This window comes from Corythoichthys intestinalis, chromosome 10, assembly GCF_030265065.1.
Source record: "Corythoichthys intestinalis isolate RoL2023-P3 chromosome 10, ASM3026506v1, whole genome shotgun sequence".
Lineage (NCBI taxonomy): Eukaryota > Metazoa > Chordata > Actinopteri > Syngnathiformes > Syngnathidae > Corythoichthys > Corythoichthys intestinalis.
Genome location: NC_080404.1, coordinates 56,248,231 through 56,267,500, shown reverse-complemented (window position 1 = coordinate 56,267,500; position 19,270 = coordinate 56,248,231). Strand labels below are relative to the sequence as shown.

The window sequence follows — 19,270 nt, the reverse complement described above, 5'->3', positions numbered from 1 at the left end:
ACGTCAAGACATTTCCGGCCGATGCTGAGGTCGTGTATGTGAAGTCATTTTTTGGTCGCCGACTTGACGGACCCGTTGCCGTTTCGGTTCTTTCTTGTGGTTTTGACGTGCCCCGGGGCTGACAAAAGCCTGCCTGTCAGATGTTGGACGCCACGAAGCCGGGGAAGCGTTTTCTACCCGTCTAGTGGGGAAAGTGGTCAAGTTTGACGGGGGAGGAAGGAGAGCGGAGGAGGAGACCGAGGACCCCGCCGAAGAAGCACCGTCGCCCGGTTGCCTGGCTGGGGGGGAGTACCGCTCGATTCGGTGTGATGGCAAACGAGCCGATTATCCTAAATGTCTACGATATGGTGAGAAACTCCGCTTTATCGGCGTTTGTTGCTTGTCTTTCAGTGTCATTGACGATGATAGACGTCCAATTTTCCGTGTTTTCGCCCTCTCCCAGTCAAAATGAATTGGACGTCTAGCGTAGAGTATCGACATAAGCGGAGTTTGAGGGGGGACCAGGCCCCCCTGGTGTCCGAAAAGTATCATTGCATGTAATTGACTTTCCTATATATATAAAAGTTAAGCAAGAAAACAAACTACAAAAATGAATGAAATGAACAGAAAAAAATATTTTTATAATGGGTCAAATTTATTTTTCAAACAGATCATGTGATTAGCACCTTAGACGGTGATTTGCTTTGCGTATTATTTTTTAAAAATTTTTTTAAAAAAGGCTAATTTTATTATTCAAATTATTTTTTTTCTTTGATTGAAAATATTTTTTTTTATGATTGAAGCAACTTTTTGGGGAATTTAATGATTTAGACACAAATATCCAACCCAAAATATGGCCCAAACACAAAAAGGATCGCTAAAATCAAAGAAAACTTCTAATTAAAATGCAAATTTTTGAGTCTCAAATATTTTTTCGCAAATCAAAAACTTTTTTTCTATGATTTAAATTTTCTTTTTCTGATCAAAATGATTTTTCTTTTGAAAATATTTTTTTGTACAACTTATTTTTTGATTGAAAAATAAAGACCCAAATGTCCTAGCCAAAATGTGGCCCAAACACAAAACAACATTGCTTCTATCAAAAAAATCAAATAAAAATAGCTTTCAAAAGCATTTATTTTATTTCAAATTTATTTTTGCATTCAAACACTTTTTTCTGATTGAAGTGACTTTTTTTAAATTGAAAATATATATTTTGATTGAAGCAATTCTTTTTTCGATCGAATAATGAAGACACAAATCTACCCCCATATGGCTCCGCCCAGGGGATACAATTTTGGACTGAGGTAACTACATTGGCACAACACCAGCGGGCGTACCATATCAATGGATGGTGATCTTGGCGAAAAGTATAGCTGTCCTGCCAGCATTCTGATTTAGAATTCCCCTGAAGAATGATGGGAAACAAAAAAACGCTCATTTTCAACTTAATATTATAAATATTCTTGTAAGTTCATCTTATTGCTGACACTGCGTTTTGGAGTCCTCAATGTCATGTTGTGCCCCCCTACCCCAAAAGTCAAACTCCGCCTATGGAAATAACATTTCGGTATTGATACTTAAAGCTTTTCGATACGTTTGACAACCCCGAGTCAAACCATAATAATATTATGATAAAGTGATACATCAATTATCGATACATGGGTCAGGATATCATTCTACAATACACATTATATTGTTTTTTGGTCTCTTCCTGTTGATTTTGGGGCATTTCTGGTCCATTTACTGTTGATTTGGGGGTTTTTACGGATCATTTCCTGTTGATTTTGGGTTACTATATAGGACGTGACTCAAGAATGTCCCCAAATGAATAGGAAGTGACTCAAAATCAACATGACGAGACCTCTAAATGCCCTAAAATGAAGAGGAAGTGACCTAGAAATGCCCACAGTGCCATTTCCTGCCACTGCCATCCCTCCCACTTTAAACGGATTAGACGTCTATGGCCGTCAGTGGCAGCCAATGTCAAGCAACAACTTCATTTGGGGGCATTTCATGTCATTTTCCTTTAACTTTTAGGGCATTTACTGGTCACTTCCTGTTGATTTGTGGTTACTGAAAATGAATAGGAAGTGAGTCAAAATGAACAGGAAGTGACCTGTAAATGACCACAAAATACTCTGGTTTCAGTGCCATTGACGGCACTAGACGTCCAGTTTGGTGAAAATGATTGCATGCCTAGCGCCGTCAATGGTAGCCAGTTAGCTAACGTATACACTATTCTAATCGAAGATTTTGGTGGCAACCTGTTGGTTCCATAGACTTCACTATCAGTTGACGGGAGACGGGGCTTGGGGCCGATCCGTAAGGGGGGTATTTTTCAAAAACTTCAAATTCAAATATTTTCAAAACCAAAGCTGTCAGTGACCTAAAACCAAAACAGGCATACAGTGGGGCAAATAAGTATTTAGTCAGCCACTAATTGTGCAAGTTCACCCACTTGAAAATATTAGAGAGGCCTGTAATTGTCAACATGGGTAAACCTAACCATGAGAGACAAAAAAAAACTAGAAAAGAACATTTTTGATTTTTAGAGAATTTATTTGCAAATCATACTGGAAAATAAGTATTTGGTCAATACCTAGTTCATCTCAATACTTTGTTATGTACCCTTTGTTGGCAATAACATGTTTTCTGTGACTCTTCACAAGCTTTTCACACACTGTTTCTGGTATTTTGGCCCATTCCTCCATGCAGATCTCCTCTAGAGCAGTGATTTTTTTGGGGCTGTCGTTGGGCAAAGTGGACTTTCAACTCCCTCCATAGATTTTCTATGGGGTTGGGATCTGGAGACTGGCTAGGCCACTCCAGGACCTTGAAATGCTTCTTACGAAGCCCCTCCTTTGTTGCTCTGGCTGTGTGTTTGGGATCATTGTCATGCTGAAAGACCCAGCCACGTCTCATCTTCAATGCCCTTGCTGACGGAAGGAGATTTTCACTCAAAATCTCTCGATACATGGCCCCATTCATTCTTTCCTTTACACAGATCAGTCGTCCTGGTCCCTTTGCAGAAAAACGTCCCCAAAGCATGATGTTTCCACCCCCATGCTTCACAGTGGGTACGGTGTTCTTCGGATGCAAGTCAGTATTTTCTCCTCCAAACACGAGAACCTGTGTTTCTACCAAAAAGTTCTATTTTGGTTTCATCTGACCATAACACATTCTCCCAGTCCTCTTCTGGATCATCCAAATGCTCTCTAGCGAACCGCAGACGGGCCTGGACGTGTACTGGCTTCAGCAGGGGGACACGTCTGGCAGTGCAAGATTTGAGTCCCTGGCGGCGCATTGTGTTACCGATAGTAGCCTTTGTTACTGTGGTCCCAGCTCTCTGTAGGTCATTCACTAGTTCCCCCTGTTCGATTCTGGGATTTTTGCTCACCGTTTTTGTTATCATTTTGACCCCACGGGGTGAGATCTTGAATGGAGCCCCAGATCAAGGGAGATTATCCGTGGTCTTGTATGTCTTCCATTTTCTAATAATTGCACCCACAGTTGATTTCATCCAACATGGCAGCCGTCACAAAACAAAGAGCTTTTTAAATTGAAAATTCTTGTAAATAATTGCTAAAATCGTGGAATTTCTATAGATATCAATAAAGGCTGTCAAAATTAGCGCGTTAACGGGCGTTAATTAATTTTTTTAAATTAATCACGTTAAAATATTTGACGCAATTGACATAACATTTCTATAACTTGTACTAACATTTATCTTTTAAGAACTACAAGCCCTACATGGCACTACATGCCCCGCTCAAAGGCATTAAAATGTCAGCAGTGTAATGTCCGCTTGTTACTTGTTTTTGTTGTTTGGCGCCCTCTGCTGGCGCTTGGGTCCAAATGATTTTATGGGTTTAAGCACAATTAGTGAGCATGGTGTAATTATTGACATCAACAATGGCGAGCTACTAGTTTATTTTTTGATTGAAAATGTTACAAATTTTAATAAAACGAAAACATTAAGAGGGGTTTTAATATAAAATTTATATAACTTGTACTAACATTTATCTTTTAAGAACTACAAGTCTTTCTATCCGTGGATCGCTTTAACAGAATGTTAATAATGTTATCTTGTTGATTTATTATTATAATAAACAAATACAGTACTTATGTACCGTATGTTGAATGAATATATCCGTCTAGTGCAGACATGTCCAAAGTCCGGCCCGGGGGCCAAATGCGGCCCATGGTCAAATTTCATCCGGCCCCCAGCCTCTGTCATAAAATCAATAACATCTGGCCCGCACACAGACTTAATAAAATGGTCAGCAGTACCAGCCAATGAAGTAGCTTACACACGAAATGCTGCTCCTCATTTACCCACTAAAAGGCAGCAGCACTTTAACCCTTTATTGCAAAATGTATCACATTTGATACACCTAAAATTTTATGATTTTCAGACTAATTTAGAATTTTGACATATCTTTTTGAAAAAAAAAAATGATGGATGCAGGTCGACACATGCATCTGCAGGTTCCATGAGAAAAAAACATGATTTAGCATGGGTTATAGATATTAGAGCGCTTATTACACATATTCATTTTGACTTTTCACAAATTTGTTTCATTAGGACCTTATATTTCAAATTTTGGGTTTCTCTGATAATTTCTTCATGTTGCAGGTATTTAAAGGCTAAGCAACATTACTCTGTGTGACCCTCTACTTCCAATTCTGTAAAATGGCGACAATCAACAAAAAAAAGTTGACTGTGACGGCCGACGCTTCAAGGATAGGTGGAAATTGGACTATCTCTTCACTAAAATACGCAACAACTGTGTCTTGCCTCATTTGCAAAGAGACAGTAGCTGTTTTTAAAGATTTCAATGTGAGGCGACATTACCAAACAAGACACGCTGACATGTACGACAAGATTACAGGGAAGATATGCAGCGAAATATTGAAGCAACTTGAAGCTAGTTTGATTTCACAGCAGTAGTATTTCGCAAGAGCCCGAGAGTCGAAAGAGAACGCCGCAAAGGCTAGTTGTGAGATTGTTGAAATTATTCCTTAAAAAAATAATAAAGCAAATGTGACGCACTGAATGGGTTGCTAAATTTTGCTTAAATATATTGTTCTACGTAAAGGACGTCAGCCAAGGTCGGCCCCCCAGATTTTTACCACGCCAGATCTGGCCCCCTTTGTAAAAAGTTTGGACACCCCTGGTCTAGTGTCTTATCTTTCCATTCCAAGAATAATTTACAGAAAAATAAGGCATATTTTATAGATGGTTTGAATTGCGATTAATTATGATTAATTAATTTTTAAGCTGTAATTAGCTCAATTAAAAATTTTAATCGTTTGACAGCCTTAATATGAATGTAAAACAGTCTAGACTCTTGGTTAAAAGCAAAAAAACGGGCAGTTATCATTCATTTTACGAAAATATTTTAAGCCAAAGTTACACTAATTTTATCCAGTTTTTTTTTTTTTTTCATGTTTCAAAGTGCATTCATGGGGCTCTTTGATATATTAATTACCGGCTTGAATCCTTGACCAAATCACTCGAGACACTCCTGCCAGCTTGTATGCAGTAAAACCTTCATAGTATTTCCACCTAAAACAGGCGTTAGAACGCAGCGTGTTTGAGTTTATCACTGTGGCGCAATGTCTGTGTTGTCAATTGATGGTGGAGTCTATGTAGGTTCCCTGTTTTTTTTTTAACAGTGACACCTTTTTAAAACAATATATCGATTCTTGGTGGGACCGTATCGTTAACCTTTTGGACTACAAAGTATCGCGATATACAGCCTTTTCGATATATTGGCCCAGTATTAAGAAAGCGTCTTGTTCCTAGCGAGTCATGCTGGAAGAGTCACCGTGTTGTCATCATGCACAGAACGCGGATGAGTCAGATCTACTCAAGTATTGATGAATCATTGATTGACATGCTGGTGGACTGTTCCGCAGCAGGCGCTTGCTTTGTCTTCGTGTCGGGAGGTAGTTTGATCTAGTGCTGCAACGATTAATCAATTAACTCGAGTAATTCGATTAGAAAAAAGCTTCGAATCAAATTTTGCTGCTTCGAGTATTCGTTTAATTAGAGTGGCGTTGTAATGGTTTGTTTTGAAAGTGTTTGCATTTAATTTTATGGATTCAGGTGGATACACTGCCCTCTAGTGGCAACACTGAATATGACATCACTCATTTAACTCGTTTGCTCCCATAAATGTATAAATTAGGGCTGTCAAACGATTAAAATTTTTAATCGAGTTAATTACAGCTTAAAAATTAATTAATCGCAATTAATCGCAATTCAAACCATCTTTAAAATTTGCCATATTTTTCTGTAAATTGTATATATATTCTGTAAAATAAATTGTTGGAATGGAAAGATAAGACACAAGATGGATATATACATTCAACATACGGTACATAAGGACTGTAGTGGGCATTTCACTCTACTGTCATTTAAATATGTCTATGCTGTCCTCACTCCGAAGCGTCTACTTTTTCCAAAGCTAGACAGCTAGTGAACGACGCCTTAATAATCAGACTTCTTCCTTTTTCATCTGATTTATTAATAAAATGGCCTCAAACCATTGTTCTCTTTAGACCATAGTGAAACTACAAAAAAAAAGTACACAAGCATTGCATTAGCAACAACGTTAGCTTAGCACGCTATACAGGTTCACTAAACATAAACAAAAAGCGTCTCATACAAAAAATATAACATTTCGCTTACTAACATAATATGTACATTCTTTACAACAACCATACTTACGGACAAATCTTGTCCAAGGATCATATAAGCACTATTAGCCTGAGACGTCGTGCAGCCACATTGAACTGGACTGGAAACAATAAACCATGTCGCAAAGCGACCACAAGAGTTCGCTGTTGGACAGCACAAAAAGCCTTGCTGTAAAACTTACCAAAAGGCAGAATACTTTCTGAGCGGGACATGTGCGTTAATTGCGTCAAATATTTTAACGTGATTAATTAAAAAAATTAATTACCGCGCGTTAACGCGATAATTTTGACAGCCCTAGTATAAATATGTTCTATTTTTAATTGTTTCAGTGTCCCAAAAACATATTTATACGTCTTTTACGTTTTTTTTTTTTTTTTTTTTACTAGAGGCATCTCTAGGTTCTTATGCACCTAAACTGCAATGCACAATGCTCAAAACTCATTTTAAAAGCAATAAAACTGGCCACTGGGGGGCAGTAGTGCATTTTGTAAGAACTCATCTCGGGCCAAGAAAGGAAGTGAAGAAAAATCGTCCGGAAACGGAAGTTGGAGGGATCTTGTGAAGACGCGTGAGAATTTGAGAAAAATGTGGAGAACGATCAGAAAAAAAGACAGACACTGGAGGAGTGTTTTGAAAAGAAAACGAAAACGAAACTATCGTCTCAAGTTAAAGCGCCACACAGAAATGGCAAGGCAAGGCAAGGCAAATTTATTTATATAGCACAATTCAACACAAGGCAATTCAAAGTGCTTTACATCACATGAAGACCATAAAAATCACATTTAAATCAACACAACGTAAAAACCAAGACAAATGATCACATCTAATCACAGAATAAAAATAAATAAATAAAAATGAAACAAAAATAAAAATAAAGCAAAAACTACTACTACTAATAATCATTGAAATCAGCAATGGAGATAAGCACAATAGGAATAGAAGGCAGGTAGGTTGAAATATATAGACAGTTATGGATATGCAGTGCCAAACAAAAGCGTTTTTAGCCCTGATTTAAAGGAGCTAACAGTTTGAGCATACTTCAGACGTTCGGGTAACTTGTTCCAGAGGTGAGGAGCATAATAACTAAATGCTGCCTCACCCCTCTTGGTTCTTGTTCTTGGAACATGCAGAAGACCCGTTCCAGACGACCTTAGGGGTCTAGATGTCTCATAGGAATCTAACAAGTCAAGCATGTATTTTGGTCCAAGGCCATTAAGTGTTTTGTAGACGAGCAGTAGTATTTTATAGTCTATCCTTTGACTCACTGGAAGCCAGTGTAGCGATTTCAAAACCGGTGTAATGTGGTCCAGCTTCCTTGTATTTGTGAGGACTCTGGCTGCAGCATTCTGTACTAGCTGCAGCTTCCTGACTGATTTTTTATCAAGACCTGTAAATATACCGTTGCAGTAGTCCAATCTGCTGAAAATGAATGCATGCATAAGTTTTGCAGATTCATAAATTTAATTTGTTAAGCAGGATCTGTGTCTTATTAATTAATTACAGGTGTTTTAGCTCATTTGTGCTCATGTGCATTGGCTGATTGACTTCAACGCCCACGTTTCATTGCGTTCTCACGGCGGCCACGTCATCGCGCCGTTGACGTTTCTGGGTTATGCTTTCCTACCGATTTGGTCCTCATTATAGTAGAGAAGATGGAGTAAATGTAATCCACACAAAGAAACTGTAACCCAATCGAATCACAGCCTCGAAAAGTAAGGGTTACATTACGTAAGGAACTCGTTCGGTACGCCTCCGTTCTGAACCGAGCACCACGTACCGAAACGGTTCAATACCAATACATGTACCGTTACACCCTTACCGTCTTTCTAATTGGAATTGAATTGGACGTCTGTTGTTGTCAAAAAAATAATCTTATTCTCCTTAAGGGTCACTTTTTGTACATTTCAAGGTCTCGTCCTGTACAGTTTGGATCAATTCCCGTTGATTTTAGGGTATTTCTGGGCCACTTCTTGTTGATTTCACGTCATTTCCTCGTTTACTCATTGGCTGCCATTGACGGCGCTAGACGTCCAATTCATTTTGTCTTTGAGGAAAGAATGAACAGTCGTGGAAATGTCCTCCGAGTAACTCCTATCTTTCTGTTTGAGGATCAATAGTGTGTCACATGACTTTCAGGAGCAACACAGAGAGAGACGAGTCCACCGTAAAGCTTGGCTAAATGCATTTCCTGTTTAGTTCTTGAGTGCTCTTTAACCCTTTATAGCAAGGATGTCCAATTCATCTTTGTCACGGGTGATGCTTTCTTTCGGAGGACCATTATGTTGGCCAACTATATACGTGTATATATACTGGTCCTTCTCAAAAAGTTAGCATATTGTGATAAAGTTCATTATTTTCTGTAATGTACTGATAAACAATAGACTTCCATATATTTTAGATTCATTACACACAACTGAAGTAGGTCAAGCCTTTTATTGTTTTAATATTGATGATTTTGAAAAAAAAAGGCAAGAAAAAACAAAAATCCCCATCTAAAAAAATTAGCATATCATGAAAAAGTACTCTAAAGAAGCTACTAACCTAATCATCTGAATCAGCGATTTAACTCAATACCCCTGCGAAAGATTCCTGAGTCTTTTAAAAACTCCCAGCCTGGATCATACTCAAAACCGCAAAATTTGGGCAAGATTGCCAACCTGACTGCTGTCCAGAAGACCGTCATTGACACCCTCAAGCAAGAGGCGAAGACACAGAAAGAAATATCTTAGCGAATAGGCTGTTCCCAGATTGCTGTATCAAGGCACCTCAGTGGGACGGAAAAAGTGTGGCAGGAAACGCTGCACAACCAGAAGAGGTGACCGCACCCTGAGAAAGATTGCAGAGAAGGGCCGATTCCAGACCTTGGGGGACTTGCAGAAACAGTGGACTGAGTCTGGAGTAGAAACATCCAGAGCCATTGTGCACATTTGTGTGCTGGAAATGGGCTACAGGTGCCGCATTCCCCAGGTCAAGCCACTTTTTAACCTGAAACAGCCGCAGAAGCGCCTGACCTGGGCTACAGAGAAGCAGCACTGGACTGTTGCTCAGTGGTCCAAAGTAATTTTTTCAGATGAAAGATAATTTTGCATGTCATTCGGAAATCAAGGTCCCAGAGTTTGGAGGAAGACCAGGGAGAAGGAAATGCCAAAATGCCTGAAGTCCACTGTCAAGTACCCACAGTCAGTGATGGTCTGGGGTGCCATGTCAGCTGCTGGTGTAGGTTTACTGTGTTTTATCAAGGGCAGGGTCAATGCAACTAGCTATCAGGAGATTTTGTAGCAATTCAGGCTTCCATCTGCTGAAAAGCTTAATGGAGATGGAGATTTCATTTTTCAGCACAACCTGGCACCTGCTCACAGTGCCAAAACCACTGATAAATGGTTAACTGACCATGGCATTACTGTGCTCAATTGGCCTGCCAACTCTCCTGACCTGAACCCGATAGAGAATCTGTGGGATATTGTGAAGAGGAAGTTGAGAGACACCAGACCCAACAAGTGGGTGCAGTGTGTGTGTGCAGCACTACATATATGTCGGAAAACACAGACAAGACTGAAAAAGCAGTTTCTGCTCTTGCACACCTCTTTAAAGGAAACGGCTGTATTTTAAGCCAAAACAACTGTTGTGTTAGAACAATATGTCTATATGCTGCCGTAGCAGATTCATGGCGCATCAAGCCCCCAAACTATTTTTCATTTGTCCGTTTTACCCTGAAAACCCCCGTTTACAGACGTTGCACAACCGCTTTTGTTTCAACCCAGCCATAAAACGAAGGTAATTAATTATATTTATTAGTGTTGTTCCGATCATGTTTTTTTGCTCCCGATCCGATCCCGATCGTTTTAGTTTGAGTATCTGCCGATCCCGATATTTCCCGATCCAATTGCTTTTTTTTTTTTTTTTTTTGCTCCCGATTCAATTCCAATCATTCCCGATCATTTTTCCCGATCATATACATTTTGGCAGTGCATTAAGAAAAAAATGAATAAAACTCGGACGAATATATACATTCAACATACAGTACATAAGTACTGTATTTGTTTATTATGACAATAAATCCTCAAGATGGCATTTAAATTATTAACATTCTTTCTGTGAGAGGGATCCACGGATAGAAAGACTTGTGACTTTGCATATTGTGACTAAATATTGCCATCTAGTGTATTTGTTGAGCTTTCAGTAAATTATACTGCAGCCATTCAACCCAAATGCATGATGGGAAGTGGCACCATGACTGCGCAGTGCTACCAATTGATAAATCTTTTCTGCGTTGGGAAATAACATAAGGTGTTAAGAAAAAGATCAATTGCTACCTTGCTTCCCCACATTGCTTGCCATGATATTTCTAATCGTAGGGAGGGGAATTGTAAGGCTTTAGCTTATTAAAAAAAAGGCTCCAAAAACTGCCAAAATTCACTCTACTCATGTTATGCTACCTTTTATCTCTCTAAATGAGTAAAATGGCACCATTACAAATTGAGCGTGACAATGCGTGAGTGGGTCGTGCAACGTATGCATTAATTGCGTTGAATGTTTAACGTGATACATTTTTTAAAAAATTAATTACCGCCGTTATCGGGGATAAATTTGATAACCCTACCTTTAGCCTAAACTAAAGACTCTGGATGAGTGTAAAATATTATGTCTGTAACGTTGAATACAATTAGAAAACGATTTAATTAAAAAATATATATATATTAAAAAAAGGCATGGCCGATATTTTTTTGCCCATTCCGATACTTTGAGAATGACGTGATCGGACATCCCGATCGATCGGGACATCTCTAATATTTATTATTCAAAATGTCTGTCGTTTTTAGCTTCGAATCATTAATTGATGTCTCATATTTCTTAAAAAAAAAAAAACGACTTAAAAAAATGATTAACTCACATATTTTAAAGTTTTAAACAAATTATGTCACAATGAAAAAAATTGCCTCTGTAAAAAAAGTCACGGATATCTACAGCGGGGCAAATAAGTATTTAGTCAACCACTAATTGTGCAAGTTCTCCCACTTGAAAATATTGGAGAGACCTGTAATTGTCAACTATGGGTAAACCTCAACCATGAGAGACAGAATGTGAAAGAAAAAAAAACAGAAAATCACATTGTTTGATTTTTTTTTTTTAAGAAGAAGAAGAGCATTTGGATGATCCAGAAGAGGACTAGGAGAATGTGTTATGGTCAGATGAAACCAAAATAGAACTTTTTGGTAGAAACATAGTTTCTCTTGTTTGGAGGGAAAAGAATACTGAGTTGCACCATACCCACTGTGAAGCATGGGGGTGGAAACATCATGCTTTGGGGCTGTTTTTCTGCAAAGGGACCAGGACAACTGATCTGTGTAAAGGAAAGAATGAATGGGGCCATGTATCGAGAGATTTTGAGTGAAAATCTCCTTCCGTCAGCAAGGGCATTGAAGATGAGACGTGGCTGGGCCTTTCAGCATGACAATGATCCCAAATACACAGCCAGGGCAACAAAGGAGTGGCTTCGTAAGAAGCATTTCAAGGTCCTGGAGTGGCCTAGCCAGTGTCCAGGTCTCAACCCCTTAGAAAATCTGCGGAGAGAGTTGAAAGTCCGTGTTGGCCAACGACGGCCCCAAAACATCACTGCTCTAGAGGAGATCTGCATGGAGGAATGGGCCAAAATACCAGCAACAGTGTGTGAAAAGCTTGTGAAGAGTTACAGAAAACGTTTGGCCTCCGTTATTGCCAACAAAGGGCACATAACAAAGTATTGAGATGAACTTTTGGTATTGACCAAATACTTATTTTCTATCATGATTTGCAAATAAATTCTTTAAAAATCAAACAATGTGATTTTCAGTTTTTTTTTTTCCACATTGTCTCTCATATGGTTGAGGTTTACCTATGATGACAATTACAGGCCTCTCTAATATTTTCAGGTGGGAGAACTTGCACAATTAGTGGTTGACTAAATACTTATTTTCCCCACTGTATTGTGCAATGCAGGCAGCAGGTTTTAACAAGCTTTGAGATAAGAGCCTTACCGAGTGCCAGGAGAATTTAAGCAGTAGCGGTTCTTTAGTGGGCTCGCGTTCAAATGTGCTTCCTATTAAAATGATTGACAGTTTAAAGTGTTTGCAAAATAAGTGGATGTTCTGGAAGCCATTTTCTTATATGTCACTTTGTTCTTGGTGTTTTTGAAGAAATTGTTTGGGTTTTTTTAATCGCGTGATTGCAGCTGAATCTGAATCAGATAGATGTAAATAGATGTGTTAAATAGCATTTTTTTCATGTAAATAAAGAGAAAACAGGCAGAATATTACTTTATATAATTTTTTAAATATTTATGTAATTTTTTATTCATGTATTTTCTTTAATAATTTGTATAACTTTTTTTGTCCATCATTGGTTTGGGTTAAAAGTATAAATAAATAAAATAAAAAATGGAACAAAAATGTAAATAAAGAGGAAAAAAGGCAAAATATTACTTTATATCATATTTTAAAAATATTTTTTGTTTTGATTTTTTTAAATTAATATTCATATATTTTATCATTTTTATAACTTTTTTGTACTTTATTGGTTTGGGTTTTAAAATGTAAATAAATGAAATGAGAGAAGGAGCAAAATTGTGAAATATTTACCATATTTTCTTATTTTGATAAGAGAATAATTTATATGTCTCCATATTTTAAAATTAAAGATATTTATAGTATTTAGTTTTTAGTTTGTGTATTTATTGCGAATAATGAAAAAAATAAAGCACATATTTACCTTTTTTTTTTTTTTTTTACCTTTTTTTTTTAGTTAAAATGTGAATATAAATATGTACCATATAATATTTACTTTTTTTCTAGTTTTGGTGAAATGTGATTATAAATATGTAAAATAAAATATTTACTTTTTTCAAAAAACTTTTTTTAGTTTCGTTTAAAGTGTGAATACAAATATGCAAAATATATTCCATTTACCACATTTTCTTGTTTTAATCAAAAAACAATAAAAAAAAAAAAATAAGAGAATAATTCATCTTCCCCCTCTTTCATATTAAATATGAATAAAAACAGTAACGTCTCCCGGTTTAAATTGGACGTCTATTGTGGTGATTGCAGGCAATGAGTTACATACTCTGAAATAAAAAAAAATCTACTGTACTGTAATTTTTGGGTGGGAAGATAAGTCTATATCTGTTAGTATTCATATCAATTGTATTAGTTTAGCGTTTATTAGCATTTGATCAACTTATAAAATGTATTCATTTGTTAAAAAAAAAAGGGTCTAAAAATCATGTATAATATGTTTTTATTGTTTTTTTAAATACACACACATATATATATATATATATATATATATATATATATATATATATATATTTTTTTTTTCAATTGCCAAAAATAGTCACAAATTTGTTCAATCTTTTTTTTTTTTTTTGGGGGGGTGTGTTCCCCTAGTATTGGATCAACGAGTTCACCAGCACGCTCGGCATCGGCGTCTTCCACTCAGGGATCGAAATCTACGGCCGAGGTGAGTTCATCTCTTAGCTCTGCGCCTGCCCACTCTCTAGCGAGTGTCTACGTGTCTTCTAGAGTTTGCCTACGGGGGACACCCGTACCCCTTCTCAGGGATCTTCGAAATCACGCCGGGTGACGCCACCGAGCTGGGCGACACTTTTAAATTCAAGTAAGTCTGTTCCCGATCTCATTATTAGCCAGCATCGTGCGTGCGTGCCCGATTAGTTCTGCTCTAATTGACGTGCCCCGTGGTGTTTTGACAGACACACGCGCGTCTTTGATGCCCACTGAACCGTGTTGATAAAATACAGTGGGAATAACCCTTTCAAGAGAAAAATAAAGCCACGCATTTTCCGATCGAAGCCAAGGTTAGCTAGATTTCCTTTGCCGTAGTTGCTGTGTGATCAGGAAAAAAAAAATCTAGCACGATTTGGATATGCCGTGATATAATAGTTTTGATTATGTGGTGAAAAAATATACAACAGTAACAGCTTTTCCCCAACTCACTGCCACAAATGTCAAATGTATGAAGTACTGCTGCAATCTAAAACTATCAGGTGTCAACATAAGCAGTACAGTAGCATACATTTTTTGCTCAAATGTAAAGATATCTAATTATCTACTAATACTTGTGAGTCATGACTAGTGGCTTCTGTTTTAAGACTGCATTAAGTTGTAAGCTAGCGTAGTATTGTTAAGCTCATAGCATTGGATGATTGGATGCCTTATTTAATTGTTTTATTTTGGACATATGCCAGAAGAAGGAACATTAGAAAAACAAAACAAATATAAAATACCCTATTGTTAAACCCCTTCCTCTTCCTTTTACCCTGTTAAAAGCACATGCCTCCCAGCATGAACAAAGAACATTTAAATGTCACGTTCCGTGCTAATTCTTGATTTAGCTAGCGTTCCAGTTGTTTCGTTAATTGCTAGTTATGCTATTTATTTTGTTGTCATGTGATCACTTTAGTTTCGTTTTCAAACGGTGAGTTTGAATGACCTTTGATTTAATCACCTTCCATTACTTGTCATGTTTCGTGAAGTGGATTTTGCTTAAATACTGTAAGTGTGGGCTCTTAAATAAATAGCAGGTGGCTAATACAAATTAGGGTTGGAAACAGGCAAATAATTATAAAATGTAGCCTATTTAACTTGATATTTTAGAAAACGTTCAGGAAGCTTAGCGTGAGAAAAAAAAAATTCAGGGTATGTTTGTTCCCTAAAGCAATTTGCCGCCCATGCTACTAAATGACGCCCTAGCCAACCCCCTAGCTCGCCTATGCTCAGGGCAGCCCCTACACGATATGAAAACGCCGAGATTTAATACAGTTTTAATTATTAGGTGAAATACTACAAAACGGGTATCACAGCTTTAATTGTTAAATGTATCAAGTACTGCAGCAAACTAAAACAAGATGGTGTAAACAGAAGCAGTACAGTAGGAATAAAGATATCTAATTATATTCAATTTTTTAATTGCAACTAATTGCATTTCCTCCCCCTACTTTTATACATTTGACCTCTTAATTGTGTCACACACAGAGAAGCCATCGTCTTGGGTAGCACCGATTTCACCGAGGACGACGTGGAGCGGATCGTGGAGGAAATGGGCAAAGAATACAAGGGCAACGCGTACCACCTTATGCACAAAAACTGCAACCATTTCTCCTCGGCGCTCTCGGAGGTACGGTGACCACAAAAAGTACTGCATTCTGAGTAATTAGTACATTACAGGAAAACACAGGACTGAAAGCGCTACTTGTTATGGAACTGTTGTCAAAATAGAGCTATATTTATAGAGATTATAATATCATTATAATATAACAGAATTATTTTTCAACTCGATATCGACAGTCCCAGAAATGCTCCATGCCATTTTGGATACTACATAAATAAAAGAACTCAAATTATTTTTTAAAAATATTTATTTAATTCACTCTTTCTGTGTTTCTCCATTTGTTGTCCATTATTTGGAAAAAAAAAAATGCCCCCAAATCAACAGGAAGTGACTCAAAATTTCACGGAAGTGATCCAGGAATGCCCCCCAAATGTCATCTGAAAGTAACCTAAATAAACAGATAGTGACCTGTAAATACCCAGCATAAGAATGAAAGTGACCCGAAATCAACAGGAAGTACTGGGAAATGCCCCAAAATCATCAGGAAGAGATCTATAAACCAGAAGTGACTCAAAATCTAAAGGAAGTAACCCAGGAATGCCTCCCAAATCATCTGAAAGTAACTTAGAACCAACAGAAAGTGTCCTGTAAATACCCCACAAAAAACAGAAAGTGACCCACAATCAACAGTAATTACTGGGAAATGCCCCAACAACAGGAAGTGACTTATAAGCGGGAAGTTACTCAAAATCTGAAGGAAGTGTCCCAGGACTGCCCCCTAAACTATCTGAAAGTAACCTAAAATCAACAGAAATTGAAAACAGAAAGTGACCTGAAATCAACAGGAAGTACCTGGAAATCCCCTAAAATCAACAGGAAGTGACCTTTAAACAGGAAGTGACTCCAAATCTGAAGGAAGTGACCTAGGAATGCCCCCAAAATCATCTAAGTGACCTAATGTCAAAAGAAAGTGAACTGTAAATTACCCCACAAAAAAGTAGAAAATGACCCGAAATGAACAAAAGTACTGGGAAATGACCCAAAATCAACAGGAAGTAACCTATAAGCAGGAAGTAACTCGAAATCGAAAGGAAGTAACCCAGGAATGCCCCCCTAAATCATCTGAAAGTAACCTAAAATCAAGAAATTGACCTGGAAATAGCCCACAAAAAAGCATAACGTGACCCAAAATCAACAGGAAATGATGCAAATTGTGCAGAAGGTGACTGGGTCTCTTAAGGAAGAGACCCAGGAATGCCCCTAAAATCATCTGAAAGTAACCTGTAAATACGCTGAAAAAACAGAAAGTACAGGTGCACGATAATTATCGGTTTGATAATTATGAGTGTTGCACCGATACCATTTTTTGGCCCCAATACCTTCGAGTTTGTAGTATTGAGCTCCGTCGAACTGCTGTCACGGACTCCTTTTGTTATTTCTACTATCCCGCGATCGCGTGTTATTTTTTGTTTGCAATCATTAAACCCTTGTACTTATCCCCTGCTTGTTGTCCGCTTCGAGATCCAACCTTGTTTCCGCATTTGCGGACGCTAACAATTATAAGTAATAATAATTGACCACAGAATCCCGTCTCTCTATTAGCCTCCTTTTTTCGGGGGGGGGGGGGGGGTCCCTTATTTCTATTTCTGAAAGGTGGCAACCCTACTTTGGAAACAGTTCCCAAATTACTGCAGCATTTCTTTCAGTAAAAGACAATAAAAGTAAAGTAGACGTAGTGAACTGACCAGGGATTGTTGCACCTGTCCAGCGCCCTTCCTCTGGATAGCAGTAGTCCTGCTCTTGCAGGCTCAAACTCGTTGTGTTCGTTCACGTTTCGTCTTCAAATGTTTTATCAGGTTCGAGGTATTGAAACTGGCCGATTTAACTCCACATCTCCAAACTTTCAGGCCGCAAATCTTGCACGCAGCCATTGATTTTAATTGACGGGAATTCTATTTTGAAATATTTCCTGACTGCCGCCATGTCGGCCATGTCATTGGTCAGAAGTGGCTATTGGCCCGTTCTCACTGGTCTGGAACAGGCCAATAGCGATAGCTGTTTGGTGTTCACGTGTCATCACACAACAGAGACAAAGTGTAGTGAGCGCCAGGAGAAAAAAAAAAGGCGGTCAAATGTTATAATAATGGACCGGTAAATGGTATCGGCGCCGTCTTCGTTGGTACTCGCCGATACCACCATTTTGGGCCGGATCGGTGCCCCCTGCCGATACTAGTATCGGTATCGGTGCATCTTTAATAATTATCGGTCCAATAATAGGAATTATGACATCATCCCAATAAATCCAATAACATTGTTTATCGGCCCGATAATATACTGTATGTTTTTGCCACGGTGTCGGTGGATTGGGATTTGTGCGTTTGTTTCCACTCCTGTTTTGCCAGTTTTTGTTACTGTTCTAGAGGCCGTATTTTTCCATCACTGAGTGATAGACCTTTCTCTGGCAATTAGCAAATGTTTGCCTTTTACAGTGTTAGTTATAAGTAAGTTATTGAGAGGCCTTTTGGTTATTGATAGACTTGCTGTCCTATAATTGTCAGGTTAAGAAAGTTGTTTTATGGGCCAAGACCACAAAAGTCTCCTCTCCTGTTGCACCAAATGTTTTTATCTGATGACAAAGCACAATATCGGTTGGGTTTATGCTTTAGTTAAGTGCTCATTGTTCAGGAAACACATCTTCAATGACATTGACTAATTGATAGTGACTGACTCAAATTATGTTTATTTGAAAAAAAAAATATGGGCACTTTATTTGAAGTAAAAACTTCTTGTCCTTGTTTTAGTTCATCATAATTGTTCATGTCATCGTGAAAATTCTGGTTAGGTCAAAGGCATATCTATGCTGAATTCACCACTATTATTTTTTACTTATAGGTGTTCAAAAACATTTACATAAATACATTTAAAATTATATGTATTATCGGTTATCGTATTGGTATCGGCCTTGAGGAGCAGGAAGTTATCGATATCGGTATCGGTTTCAAAAAATGGATATCGTGCATCTCTAACAGAAAGTCACCCGAAGGATATACCCGGAAATGCCACAACATGAACAGGAAGTGACTCAAAATATAAATGAAGTGACCCCAGAATGCACACACAATTATCTAAATAACCCAAAATAAACAGAATGTGAGCTGTAAACACCCCACAAAAAACAAAGTGCCCCGAAATCAACAAGAAGTACTTAGGAATGCTCCAAAATCAACAGGAAGTCACCCTTAATAGAAAGTGACTCAAAATCTAAAGGGAGTGACCCAGCAATGCCCCAAATTTCATCTGTAAGTAACCTAAATCAACAGAAAGTGACCCTCAAATACCCCGCAAAATAAAAAAGTGACCTGAAATCAACATGAGGTACCCAGAAATGCCCCAAATCAACAGTAAGTGACCTATCAACAGGAAGTGACACAAAATGCCCCCCAAATAATCTTAAAATAACCTAAAATCAATGAAAAGTGA

General features: G+C 37.9%; 1 protein-coding gene across 1 annotated transcript in view; it reads left to right on the top strand.

Moving 5' to 3' along the window:
* desi2 (desumoylating isopeptidase 2) overlaps positions 1-19,270 on the top strand; it is a 28,673-nt gene that overhangs the window by 139 nt on the left and 9,264 nt on the right. Inside the window, exons 1-4 of the mRNA XM_057848138.1 lie at positions 1-347; positions 14,110-14,182; positions 14,245-14,338; positions 15,715-15,856. The exon at positions 1-347 is cut by the window's left edge and continues 139 nt beyond it. Coding sequence (XP_057704121.1) covers positions 309-347; positions 14,110-14,182; positions 14,245-14,338; positions 15,715-15,856 — 348 coding nt within the window. The 5' untranslated portion in view covers positions 1-308. The remainder of the gene's footprint in view (positions 348-14,109; positions 14,183-14,244; positions 14,339-15,714; positions 15,857-19,270) is intronic.